We start from the raw sequence: 14,181 nt of genomic DNA on the forward strand, positions 1-14,181 counted from the left end.
ATGGTTTACTTGAAAATGGTCTTCTGTATAGCAAGTGTAATTTAATTGCATCTCATTCTCCTCAAAGAAAAACCCCATGCATACATTGCTACATAAACTTTTTATTAAAATAATTTCCATTTCTACTAGCAAAATTTTATGGAAAGCATGAGAACAAGCAGTTTTCATGCTACTCATTGTAAAGGAGATGCTTCTTTTACTGCATTGTGACATTCCATGACGTTTCTTTTTAATAAAACTAAGCAATTAACTATGTACAAGATACTTCAGGCTGTAACAAAAGTAAAGTTGAAGTATGCGATTGGTTTCAGGTCCAGAAGTGAGTGCAGCAGATAGCCCACTCCCCCAGTACTCTGTAGAAACCCTGGCACTGGCAGTCGTGGCAGGATCTGTGGCTGCGCTGGTCGTGGGTTTTGTGACCGGCTACCTCTGTGGCCGCAAGTGCCATAAGGAAGAAGAAGACAACCTGCCTTATCCTGACACAGAGTATGAATACTTTGAACAGAGGCAGACTGTCAACAGGTAGGGAAATTTCATTTCTGCAAAATATTTTATGGTTTCACATATGTGAAGTGAGTATTAAGACAGCACATTCAAAAATGGTTATTCCTGGAGCAGTGTTGCTTTGTAAATTTGAATGAAACAGAAACACTGCAACTTGATGTGTTGGTAGTGGGGGTGGCCAATAAAGACAATCATACATCCACAAAAACACAAAAAAACAATAAGTTTATTTACAACCCATACACTTAATAACTGAGATATACATTACTTTGAAGTGCTGTGGGTCATTTTGAGGTGCTGAATTACACACAATAAGAGTAATATTTTTGATCGTGACAAATAGTCGTGAGTGCTGATACAATCCATTAAGTCACTGGTAACTATTGATGCTTAATAATGTCATGCTGTGTCAGTGCAATCACTGCAGTCTCCCATGATAACACTGACAAATCTGTAGATTCACTGAGTCTGGGGCAAAACTCTGAGCATGGCTGCTTAAAAAGATGCCATTGACCCACACAGCTAGTTATAAATTTGTTGACTAAATAATTTATTTAAATGTAGTTAGTTTCAGGCTCCAACAAACCCTTAGAAAAAAGTGCACATTTCTGGAATAGGATAGAATGTCTTTCTTTCCCACTAGCCAACTTCTCTTTTTTTTATGTCATTGTCAGTTTTACAATTAACATTTTTAGTGATAATTGTAGATTTACTATAAAACACAGATGAGTTTACAGAGTATGTATAGTCACGTAACGAGTTAACCAATGAATCTTCCAAAACTAAGGTACATTTAAGTCGTACAAACTGATTATCTACCAAACATTTCCTATTTCATGCGCACTTGTTACTTAAATTTTTTTTGGAAATGCTTTTCAAGCTCCCTGTTTTGTAAGTCTCTGATAGGCATGGGTTATTAGTTGTACAGCTTCATGCCACTTTATTTTTTGACTTTTTTGGCATTCTATGACTGATGTATTCTACATCTAGATTAACTAAATAAGTGTACCATTCAGGAATTTCCATTATAGTTTCAACTTATTTTATTTGTGGTACGATTGTCATGGGCAGGGTACTACTTGAAAATATTGTGAACAGACTTGTATGATATGATTTTGGAAGACCAGCAAAGCAAAACTAGTCCAACACTCGGCTTCATATCACATGCCTAACTAGAATGATTTATCACTGCATGGAGCAGGAAGTAGAAGACTGTTTACAAAATGACCAGTATGTATTTCAAAGTAATGTGGGAACACAGGAACCAATACTTCCTTTACAAGTAATTTTTGAGCAACCATAGAGACTAGACACATCAATATTAATTACCTCCATAGACATAAAAAAAGTTACAGAATGAAATTTTGATCCTGCAGTGGAATGTATGCTGACATGAAACATCCTTGCAGATTAAAACTGTGCACTAGACTGAGACTCGAAATCAGGGACCTGTGCCTTTGGCGAGCAGCCTGATTTACCCAAGAACAGTTCATGACCTGCCCTCGTAGCTTTATTTTCACCAGTACATCATCTCCTACCTTCCAAATTTCACAGAAGATCTCGTCAGCACACACTCTACTGCAGGGAAAGAAGTTCATTCTGGAAACATCCCCCAGCCTTTGGCTAAGCCATGTCTCTACAATATCCTCTCTTCCAGGAGTACTAGTCCTGCAAGTTTTGCAGGATAGCTTCTGTGAAGTTTGGTACATAGGAGATGAGATACTGGAGGAGCAGAGCTGTGAGGAAAGGTCTGTCGTCTTGCCTGGGCAGTTCACTCAGTAGAGCACTTGCCCGCAAAAGGCAAAAGCCTCGAGTTCAAGTCTCAATCTAGCACACAGTTTTTATCTGCTACAAAGTTCCTTTTTCATAAATAAAGTTTTGAAGAATGTTCAACTGCTTAACATTAAGTGGAAGAAATTGTTCAAAGGGATGATGAAAATAGTAATAGTCTTCAGGGACAACAGAATAATCCTACAGCTTTACAAGAATTAGAATGCTATCATAGGAGAGGATGAACCACAGACAAAAATATTATAGGGATTAAGGCAGGAAGCAGAAATGTTGATTGTCTCTAATATTATTTAATTTGTACAAAAATAAAATGAAGGAATTCACATAAACCAGCAGCAATGGGATTACATTAATGAAGACTATCTACAGAAGATACTCATCAGATGAGTCACATCTTAACACAGGTGTGGAAGATGAACATCAGCGGAAACAAAACAAAAATTATGATTTACACAATACTTAGAAAACATGTTGGAAGCAAAATGCTGGCATGTGTGACTACCTTCAGGTATCGTAGAAGTTTTATCAAGTGAATGGTAGAAGTGAAGTAGACCAGGAAAAAGAAACACTTATCCAGAAAAGAATACTACTGATGTCAAACAGTCCCCCTGACTACCAGGAAATTTTTCTTAATTAGCTACATTTGGAGAATATACCTGTATGGGGCAGAAACTTAGCTGACAAGGAAGGCAGAAAAGAAAAGATTGAAAGCATTTGAGATATTGAAAAAACAATGGACTGTCATAGCCTCAAACATAAAAGATGAGGAGAGATAAGGAACCTGTACTCATAACAGGCACTGCAAAGAGGAGCAACAGAGTTAACCACGTATGTTGTCATTCATTCCAAATCATTACTCTGACTGAAGGAGTGATGGAGAAAATAAGACAAAGAGGATGACTGAGATAGGAGTGAATAGATGAAATTAAAGCCAGTAGAAAATAAGAGTGAATTAAGAAGGGAGGAAGTAAGAGTGAACATGCCAACTTTTGGGTAAGCTATGTGCATGCTTTTTTATTAGAGATACGCATGCTTGAGAGTGGACTGAAGGTACCGTTAATATATTCAGTTTTCTGAAAAGTGGCCAAAATAATATCCTACTTTAAGGCGTCTAATCTTTGGTCACTCTAGAGTCACACATGTATAGGATGATGTATGTGTGCTGTATACATTGTGTGGCAGTAATTTTAAGCTGTTACCTACTGTTATGTTCTATAATGTGATTTATATTCAGTCAGCCTGAAGAGGTATTCGGGACATTTTCTCTTTAATTTTGACTTCCTCTATGATCTGCTAATAATATGTATATTTGAAAATATCTCTTAAATTAACACTGCCTGATAGTTATTCAAATAATATACAGACTCAGCAGATCAATGACAGCATTAAATCAATGTTTGATGGCTTTGGACCCAAGCATAAGGGGAAAGAAACCGTAACTGAGAACCTCGTAAACATCAGGGCATTGAGCAAGATGCAAGATGATTACTATGATTATTTGCCATAAAATTTCACTACTGTGTGTGTGTGTGTGTGTGTGTGTGTGTGTGTGTGTGTGTGTGTGTGTGTGTTGGGTTCAGGGGTGGGGGGAGGAGAGAGAGAGAGAGAGAGAGAGAAACAGGTTATGTCTTTACTAAGAACAGGGCAACACACTTTTATTAGTGACTTATTGTTGAATGAGATTACAGAGAACATGTATTGAAAACTTTCCCAAGTTGTTGGAAGGACTGAGAAGCTAGAATGTGTGTGCAATCTCATATCTGCGTTGCTTAGTATTTAATACCATTTTCTGGTTAGTGCAGGCTTGCAGCTCACTCAGTGCACAGCGGCCAGTACTTATTCTAGCATTTATCTGTTCAACAGTGGTAAATCCAGGATGGAATGTAACAATATTGGGAAAAGGATAGTTGCTACTCACCATTTAGTGGAGATGCCGAGTTGCAGATAGGCACAACAAAAAGACTGTTAGAGAAAGAGCTTTCAGCCAACAGGGCCTGAGATCACACACACACACACACACACACACACACACACACACACACACACGACTGTCTCTGGCTGCTGAAGCCACACTATGAGTAGCGGCACATGATGGAAGTCGCAACCAGGTGGTGGGGTAAGGAGGAGGGATAGCAGGGTATGGGTGGGGGACAGAAAAGTGCTGCTTGTGGGAGCACATAGAGACGAGGTGTAGAGAGGGTCGGGCAGCTTGCTGAAATCGGGAGGTTAGATGGGAGACGGGGGAGGGTAAGAGGAAAAGGAGGCAGGAAAAAGACTGTGGGTGCGTTGCTGGAATAGAAGCCTGTTTAGTGCTAGAATGGGAACAGGGAAGGGGCTAGAGGCTAAGGATAAAGACTAACAAAGGTTGAGGCCAGGAGGGTTATGCAAACAAAAGATATATTGCAGGGAGAGTTCCCACCTGCGCAATTCTGAAAGGCTGGTGGGAAGGATGCAGATAGCATAGACTGTAAAGCAGTTATTGAAATGATGAACGTTGTTTTGGGCAGTGTGCTCAGCAATGGGTTGATCCAGCTGTTTCTTAGCCGCAGTCTGTAGGTGGCCATTTGTGCAGACAGACCGTTTGTTGTGCCCACGTAGAATGATTGGTTTCACTGGTAGCCCTGCCTTCGATGGATTGGATGATGTTTGTGACTGGACTGGAGTAGATGGTGGTGGGAGGATATATGGGACAGGTACTGAATCTAGGTCTGTTACAGAGATATGAGCCATGAGGCAAGGGTTTGGGAGCAAGAGTTGTATACGAGCGGACGAGTCTATTGTGTCAGTTCGGTGGGCGGTGGAGCACCACTGTGAGAGGGGTGGGAAGGAAGTGGGTAGGACGTTCCTCATCTCGGGGCACAACGAGAGGTAGTCGAAACACTGGCAGAGAATGTGATTCAGTTGCTCCACTCCTGGCTATAGATGTGATTGCCGTGGGTGGCTAGGGTGTATGGAAGGGACTTCTTGGTGTGGAATGGATGGAAGTCATCAAAGTGGAGGTACTACTGGTAGTTGGTAGGTTTGATATGGGTGGAGATAGTGATGTAGCCATCTTTGAGGTGGAGGTCAGCATCAAGGAAGGTGGATTGTTGGGTTGAGTAAGACCAGGTGAAGCAAATGGAGGAGAAGGTGTCAAAGTTCTGGAGGAATGTTGATAGGGTGTCCTCACCCTTGATCCAGATCATGCAGGTGTCATCAGTGAATCTGAACCAGGTGAGGAGTTTAGGATTTGGGTGTTTAGGAAGGATTTCTCTAGGTGACACATGAATACATTAGCATAGGATGATGCCATATGCATGGCATAGCCATGCCCCTGATTTGTTTCTAGATAATGCATTCAAAGGAGTAGTGATTGTGGTTGAGGATACTGTTGCTCATGGTGATGAGGAATAAGGTTGCAGGTTTGGGATTCATTGCACGTTTGGAAAGGTTCTGTTCAATAGTGGTAAGGCCATGAGCATTATGGATGTTTGTATAAAGAGAAGTGGCATAAATAATGACGATCAGAGCACGATGTGGTAAAGGAACAGGAACTGTGGAGAGTCGCTGGTGGAAATGATTGATATCTTTTATCTAGGAGGGTGGTTGCAGGTAATAGACTGAAGGTGTTGATCTATGAGAGCAGAGATTCTCTCAGTGGGAGCACAGTAACCTGCCACAATTGTGCGTCCTGGGTGGTTGTGTTTATGGACTTTAGGAAGCATGTAGAAGGTAGGAGTGCAGGGAAATGTAGGGTTGAGGAGGGAGATAGACTGTGGGAGAAGTTCTGAGAGAAGAGAGACGGAAGGTCCTGCTGGAATTGGGTCACTCTGGCATGTTTTGTAGGTGGATGAATCTGACAGTTGGCAGAGTTCTTCTACCAGGTAATCCTTGCAGTTCTCAAAACAAGAGTGATAAAGCCTTTGTCAGCAGGTAGGATTATGAGGTTGGGATCAATTTTAGATGGTGGTACTTTCTGTGGATGTGAGGTTAGTTGCATGGTGGTGGTTTTGGGGAATGATGGTGAGGCAAGGTTCAAGGTTAAGAAATGCTGTAAAGTTAGCAGGGGTTGATTAGGGGGCAGTGGGGATGAATCATAATTGGATGGAGGAGTGAACTGAGTTAGGCAGAGTTCAACTTTGGTCTTTGGTTGAGTGTGATTGTTAGTGCTGGTGGTGAAAAAGTGTCTACATTGTAGGGGTCGAGAGAAGGAGAGAAAGTTTTTAACAAGTCCTGCATGATTGAATCCATGAGTGGAGAAAAAGGAAAGGGCTTTGGAAAGGAGTTATACTTCTGCAGGCACTAAGGCTCACAGAGGAAAGGTTCATGACTGTGTTTCAGGTCTGTTTACTTTCCAGATTCTGTATGATGGTGGGACAGAGTTTTTGAGGGTGTGGTAAATGTAGTAGGTCTGTGAGGGAGGATTTGTCAGCTATGAGGGGATGTGGGGGAAGGTTTCGAGATGGTTGTAGAGGTAGAGGATAGTGGTAGTCCAAGGCAGAAGTAGGAAATGAACAGGGTGGAGAGTTTTTTTTTTGAGGTGTTGGTGTGCATGTTGCTCTAGTTCCTGGAGTGCAAGAGCTTCAATGTGTGTTATGCAATTCAGGTATTTGGGACTGTATGACAGGAGAATTTTACAGATGAAGAGAAGGTATTGCAATGTGGTGTGGGCCTGATTGATATGGTTTTGCAGGACTATGTTGGTGAGGGTTAAGGATTGGTAGAATCTGAACAGATTGAGATCATTGTGGAAGGGAGGGTGGCAGCCAGAGATGAATAATATGATGATGGATGATTTGATGATGGATGATTTGCTGGTAAGGCCATGGAAAAGGGGGGGGGGGATTCCATGAGCCAAGCAACAACGCAAGAAATGTATGTGGGACTGTTTCTGGCTAGTAATAAGGAAACTTTCGTCGACTGACACAGATGGAAGGAGTAAGGATTCATGGTGGTGGATAAAAATGTGCAAAAATACATAAATGACATAGCATTACACATGAAAAAATTCACAAAAATACCCCAAAAAATACGTGGGAAAAATCACAAAACGGATGAAATAAGGGGAAACATGATGAAATGAGAGAGTAGGCCAATAGTGAATGGCAAAAGCTAACTGAAATTGGCATGGAGGCACAATGAGATCAAAGATCATCATCATCATCATTTAAGACTGATTATGCCTTTCAGTGTTCAGTCTGGAGCATAGCCCCCTTATAAAATTTCTCCATGTTCCCCTATTCAGCGCTAACATTGGTGCCTCTTCTGATGTTAAACCTATTACTTCAATATCATTCTTAACCGAATCCAGGTACCTTCTCCTTGGTCTGCCCCGACTCCTCCTACCCTCTACCCCGGCTCCTCCTACCCTCTACCCCGACTCCTCCTACCCTCTACCCCGACTCCTCCTACCCTCTACTGCAGAACCCATGAGTCTCTTGGGTAACCTTGCTTCTCCCATGCGTGTAACATGACCCCACCGTCTAAGCCTATTCGCCCTGACTGCTACATCTATAGAGTTCATTCCCAGTTTTTCTTTGATTTCCTCATTGTGGACACCCTCCTGCCATTGTTCCCATCTACTAGTACCTGCAATCATCCTAGCTACTTTCATATCCGTAACCTCAACCTTGTTGATAAGGTAACCTGAATCCACCCAGCTTTCGCTCCAATACAACAAAGTTGGTCGAAAGATTGAACGGTGCACAGATAACTTAGTCTTGGTACTGACTTCCTTCTTGCAGAAGAGAGTAGATCGTAGCTGAGCACTCACTGCATTGGCTTTGCTACACCTTGCTTCCAGTTCTTTCACTGTGTTGCCATCCTGTGAGAATATGCATCCTAAGTACTTGAAACTGTCCACCTGTTATAACTTTGTTCCTCCTATTTGGCACTCAATCCGTTTATATTTCTTTCCCATTGACATTACTAATGTCATAGCAAAGAAAAATAAATAAAAAATTTGTAATGTGGGTTGCAAGTCTGTGGATGGATAAGTGTGAAGAAGGGGGTACAGCACATGTGACTTGATTACTTGAAGTAAGTAGGTGCTAACTGGAATTTGTGTGTTCAGTATGTTTATTCCATACCAGGTTATGTCATAACTACAGACACACGAATATGCTTTCAGTGTTAGGTTATTTACTGTTGCAAGTGGTTGGGAGGGGTTTGTTTTTGTGTGATACAGAAGTCCATGGAAAAAGTATTTTTACTGTTGGTTGTTAATTTTCCATATGTAGCTTAGTTGCCGAGTTGATCAGTAGCCGCATTCACAGCTTTCTGTATGGCTTCTGAGAAGTACAGTTGTCATCTGAAAGAATAATGTTTATGTGAGCATTTACATTCAGGCTCAAGTCATTGGTATATAGAAGGAAAAGCAGAGGCCTCAGTACTGAACTCTGAAGCACACCTTGCTTAACAGTTTTACTATCAGGAGGATTTCAGTTATTGAATTGAGTTGTTTGTCAATGTACTTCATACTGACCAGTGAGCAATAACTTGGGAATGATGCAGTCCATTTGTTGATACCATACTGTTCAATTTTTGTAAGTCACATTTTGTGACACACTCTGTCAAAAGTCTTTGAAAGACAAAGGAAAAAAAATATGTCTGCAGTGGTTAATTTGTATCTAATAAATAGGGCATTATATTGATTGACTCATATATAGCCATTTCTGTTCATTTGTTGTTTCGAAATCCATGTTTGGGTTATACTCGTGCATACCTTTTTGTAAATGAAGCCCATCAATTTTTTGAGCATAGTTTTTTTGTTTTTTTCAAATACTTCAAAGAAGCGGGATGAAAATGTGATAGGCCTCTAGTTGTTCACTTCTTTATCATAATCTTGTTTGAAAGTGGGAATTACTTTTGAGATTTTCAGTGACATTGGGAAGGTACCTGCCTTTTTGTATTCGACATAAATATAAATTTTTCTTCAGTTTTGTTTGCAGATAGTACCTTTATATTAATTAATCATAATGATTACAGAAAAAATTCCCACCTCTATTATGAACTCTCAAAATATTCAAGAAAACTCGTTTCACTTAAATGGTTAAAAACTGAACATCTCAGAAACACATACAGTGTAGTTAGAGGCCCAACATTCAAACTGCCAGAATATTGAAACAGATAGTAACAAGCAGCTTATAGAAGAATTTAACATAGTGGCGTTCTTTACATTATATTTGTACAAGAATTTAAGGTGAACTAAACATGTTGAATTCCTAGCAAATGAACTTATCAGTTTACTTGCTTGCACTCAGCATGGTGTAGTTTTCTGGGTAAGTTCAATAACACATCTGACATACTGAAGCTGCAAAAGAAAAGTCAAACTTGTGAACTGCACAGGTATACTAATCATGTTGTACATTATTTCAAAAACTACAACTTCTAACTGTCCCCCCTCTAAACATTTATGAAATTATAATCTTCTTACACAGCACACTAAAATTGTAGAAAATCTTTTTGGCCATACTGAGAGTATAAGAAACAGATAATTTTTAGCTTCCCATATACCAACTGAAACTACATCCTCAGACTTCACAGTATTTGAAGATGAAAATACAAGTATACACTAAAGTAACAGACAGACACATACCCAGTCAATTGATGCAGAAGGAACAGATGATTTGAGAAAGCCGTTATTAGATTTATAGAGTAACTTTTCTTCCTCAACAGAGTTTTATTAGTATTAGGCCACTGTTGCTAGCATATGCTGTAAGTCATTTGTGTTAAAAACGTATCACAAATTTTAGACATGTCTTATGTATTTTAATCAAATGATTTAGAAATGTACATTAAGAGATGTTTCACAGTCCACACATTGCATATAACCTGGAATTTATCAGGGGATTAATGTTCTGCTTACAAGCACTGTGTCACCATGTGCCAAGTTCATTACAATAGACTTTTTTGCAGGTTGGCTGTGGAACCGAAGCTCCTGCCACAAGAAGAAGTCACATATGCCGAGCCCGTCTTAGTTCCCACACCCGGTGCTGGCACAGGTGTGGGCGGGGGAAGTGGCCCGGAAAAGCTCAACTCCCCAAAGGGCACACTGAGAAAGAGTGCTGCTCAGCAACAGCAGCAGCAGGCAGCGGAGACCCTGTTCCAGTTCCAAGACAGCTTTTCGCCGTATGGCCGGGGCCGTGATTTTGGCACTCTACGTCCCCACGACGGGGGCCCGGGAGGTGGCTACCGGAGGGCTACGGGTCCAGGAACTGGCGGAGGTCCCGACTCCGGCTTCGGCACAACCCGCTCTGTAAAGAAGGTGTACCTCTGAGGTGCGGGGGCGGGGGCGGGGGGGAGGCGGACTCGCCCACCGGGCTCCGGTTCCGGCTCGGGCTCTGCTTCGGGGTCGGTGTCGGGCCCCCCCTCTGGCAGCAGCAGGAGCAGCAGCACCTCCCCCTCCCCGCCCTCGTCCTCACCCTCGCCACCCCCACACTCGCGTGCACCCTGCTCCTACATATACCGCACATAGTGGAGGGCGATTGCTCGCCATTTGTGGTAATCTATGTGTGGGTCCTCCAGATGTACTGTTAGGAATATCAGCTTCTGATTCCATTTTAGGCAGACTGAAATACTACCAGCAATATCATCCAAGCAGAAAGTGTCAAAATGCTGACATTTGCAATACTCAGTTAACAACACTGCTTGTTTAAAACGAAGTATCAGGATACTTGTACTCGGCATTCTGTCGCTGCAGTGATGTTAGTGTGCCTGAGGTCACTTTTAGCAGTTTGTACTGACTTGTGTGACCAGAAAAGATGTAATATCTGCCTTCTAGAGAATTGTGTTGTGGCAGGTTCCTGCAGCACACATGTGCAGAAGCTGAGGTTTCATTTGCTGGAGTCTGGTAACAACTGAGGGAGCATGCAGGGTTTTGGGTTGTGCTTGCTGTTTTTTACTTTCTGGTTCAAAGAAATGTGTCTGTTGATGCTTTAAACCAAAGAACATTTTAAAAATAGTCATTTTAAGTTTAATATGCAGCACGAATTGAAGTTCCACACAACTTAGAACATTATCTCCAGGTTTTTCTGTGCCTTGTAATGACTCAATATGTTTGCATTGTTATGTTTTAAAGCTGAAGAGAACAGTGCAGACTGCTTGCTGTAAATTTCATTTCTCATGTACTTCACATAAGAATTTTACCTGACAAAATACTCATTTAGCAATGTGAACTGATTTGTTATTTTATTTTAGCCAAGTGTGGAAAAGATTGCCACAAACATTCCATTTTGAAGTTAATAAACTCTGTGCATTTTTATATAATACGTAACTTGTAATTCTCGTCATTGCACGTGGAATCGTGAGAGCAGAATATGTAAAAGACATTTTGGTATTGTCTTTGAGCCTGCCGCATTAAATAGGAGCATCACCAGCGAGGTGCTGATTTCTGGAAAGAACAGTGAAGTAAAAGTATATTCCCTTATTGTCATACAATGTTCTCATTTTGACAACATTTGTAAAATTGACTTGAGCTAACGTGACAGATTCTGTGACGACTAGTTAGTGCCTTAGGGCAGGAGTTTCAGCAGGCTCGGTCTGTGTGCTTTTACATTTATTTTAAGAATAGAATAGCCATGTGATAAGTTCATCAAAAACTGTTATCAGTTACATGAAAGAAATGAGGAAGAACTTAGGATCGAGTGAAAAGTTGATTCTACCCCAAGTAAAAGACTACAACTAATATTTTCAAGTGCATGGAACACATTGAGATTTCTATGAGGTTGTTATAATGTGCTCTTTATTATTATGAGATGTTTGTGAAGTCTGAAATGAATCTGATGTGATGAATGGGAATTATGTTTACTGTGTGATAGTGTAAAGTCAAAATTTTGTTTGATGTGTAAGTGGACTGCTTGTAGAAAGTCTTGTTATTTTTTATGTGAGAAAAGTGATATGTGATTATGTAGGTGAGTTTCTACAACAGGAAGACTAGTAAAAAGTGTTCTTTGTACTGCATCAGTAAGGATAAAGTACTATCCTTAGGATTAAGCTTTGCATTTTTCACAGTCATTAATTTATTACACAACCTAGTTCCCATATTTAACGAGAGTGTTCATTATTGTATCTGTTAGAAATAAGACAGTTTTGTTTGTACATTGTAAGATGATTTGTACATAATATTTAAATATTTTTAGAAGTGCCATGTATTTTCAAGTTAGTTATTATGTTACATATAACTTCAGTGTTACTTGCCACTTTGTTTAAAAACAAATTTTTAAAAAAATATTAATATGTATAAATAAAACAATGTTTTTAAATATTATGCTTCTTCCTATATGCAGGGCCAGCTAAGCTATTTTGTACTGTAAAATAAAAATTTTATAAAGTGGAGTTCTCAAGTACGTGTCATATGGATATATGACATTTCAACGACACGAGTGATGACTCAGTTTTGTTACGATCCTAAAGTGCCGAAAAAATATTCCCTTTCCTGAGACAGTGATGTAAGATTGTAAAAGTACGTACTATGTGCAATTATTATACAACATTCATAACATGCATTAACACAGGTGATACTTACCATGTATATGTAGCAGCCTTATCTCGAGCTTCTAGCACTTTGTATGTGTGGATTTGTTGAAAGTGTACAGTAGTCTTTCTGAAACAGAACTGAGACATATTTCACAGTAAGATCTGCATTTGTAAGGAAACCAGCCAGTAATGCAAGGATGACCTACAAATCGTTGACAGTTGAGCAGTACACAGGAAGCTCGGAAGGGACTGTTACCACTCACAGATGTGGTCAGTAAAAGCAATTCTGCATTACACTTCATGTTACCGTATTCATCAATTCTCAGTTTAGAAAAGTAGGTTTTGAGAATTCAGGAGCATCACAATTAAGATAGAAATGGTTAGGTTATGGCATCAAAAATACAAACAGCAAATTTTCAGAATAATGAAAACTTTATTTTCACCAGTCATAATTCGAGATATCTTTCTACACAACTTCTTAGGTGTGAAAAATTAACAAATGCACTTTTTATAGTAAAGTCTTAATCACACTTACTGAAAACTGAGAGGAACTCTAGTGTAGCAAAATACAGCATAGGATTGCAGTGTAGAATCCTGTCGATTTCCGAACCTAGCCGGTTCGAGATCCTCTCGAAAGGAGTGTTACTTTTTGTATTGTTTATACCTGCTCTCTGTAATAAATATTTATTACGAATAGGCCTACACTTTAAAATTTCATATGTAAGGGAAATCAGGCTTTCAACTTATTTTTCCAGCTTTGCAATATGACATTGTCTTAAGGAGCTGGTATATAATGTAGCCCTCACTGTGGACTCGTGCCTGTAGAATTCGAGTTGAATCTCTTTTGTAACTTAGCCAGTCAGAGTACAGTCAGCGACTGCCGAGTAACTTGCCACGTGTCGGGACGTCACTGGTGTTTCCTAGTTAGTTTTTTAAACTGTGGAGTCGGTGCCGTAGTTCTGAAGTGGCAGGTCTTTTTATATTTGTGCAAGTACTATTGTCAGTCTTTGCAGGAATAGTGTAATTTACTGTTAATAGAAAAGTGAGCCATAGTGTTTGTTGAAGGTGGAGGTTCTCAGTCAGATTTGTTCAAGTATCGAGACTGCATTTAGTGCCATCTGTTAGTATCTTTTGAAACACTATATTATATGACCGTGGGTCTGGTTGCCTTAGTGTCAGTTCTGTTTCTGTGAACATTACAGTGAGACATTAAACTGCCTCTGTATCATCTGTCCCTTATTATTTTTTTGTAAATTTACTGTAATGAATTAATAATTAAACAATAAATGGTTTTCATTAGCTGAGGACATAAGTGATTTATTAGCTGGCTTTTGAATTATTGTTCTTTAAAACTGAATGATATGTATGTTCATTAAAAAAATGTAATATTTTTATCTTAATACAGTCTTCATATGAGCAAAAGCCTTATCT

At 39.9% G+C, this 14,181-nt stretch overlaps 1 protein-coding gene across 2 annotated transcripts in view; it reads left to right on the forward strand.

Moving 5' to 3' along the window:
* Positions 1-13,135, forward strand: part of LOC126272209 (semaphorin-1A) — a 794,592-nt gene extending 781,457 nt beyond the window's left edge. For both annotated transcript variants that reach the window (XM_049974894.1, XM_049974893.1), the window contains exons 17-18: positions 312-522; positions 10,192-13,135. In XM_049974894.1, coding sequence (XP_049830851.1) covers positions 312-522; positions 10,192-10,552 — 572 coding nt within the window. In that variant the 3' untranslated portion in view covers positions 10,553-13,135. The remainder of the gene's footprint in view (positions 1-311; positions 523-10,191) is intronic.
* The last annotated feature ends 1,046 nt before the right edge of the window (positions 13,136-14,181 follow it).

The sequence above is a fragment of the Schistocerca gregaria genome, chromosome 5 (genome assembly GCF_023897955.1).
Source record: "Schistocerca gregaria isolate iqSchGreg1 chromosome 5, iqSchGreg1.2, whole genome shotgun sequence".
Taxonomy (NCBI): Eukaryota; Metazoa; Arthropoda; class Insecta; order Orthoptera; family Acrididae; genus Schistocerca; species Schistocerca gregaria.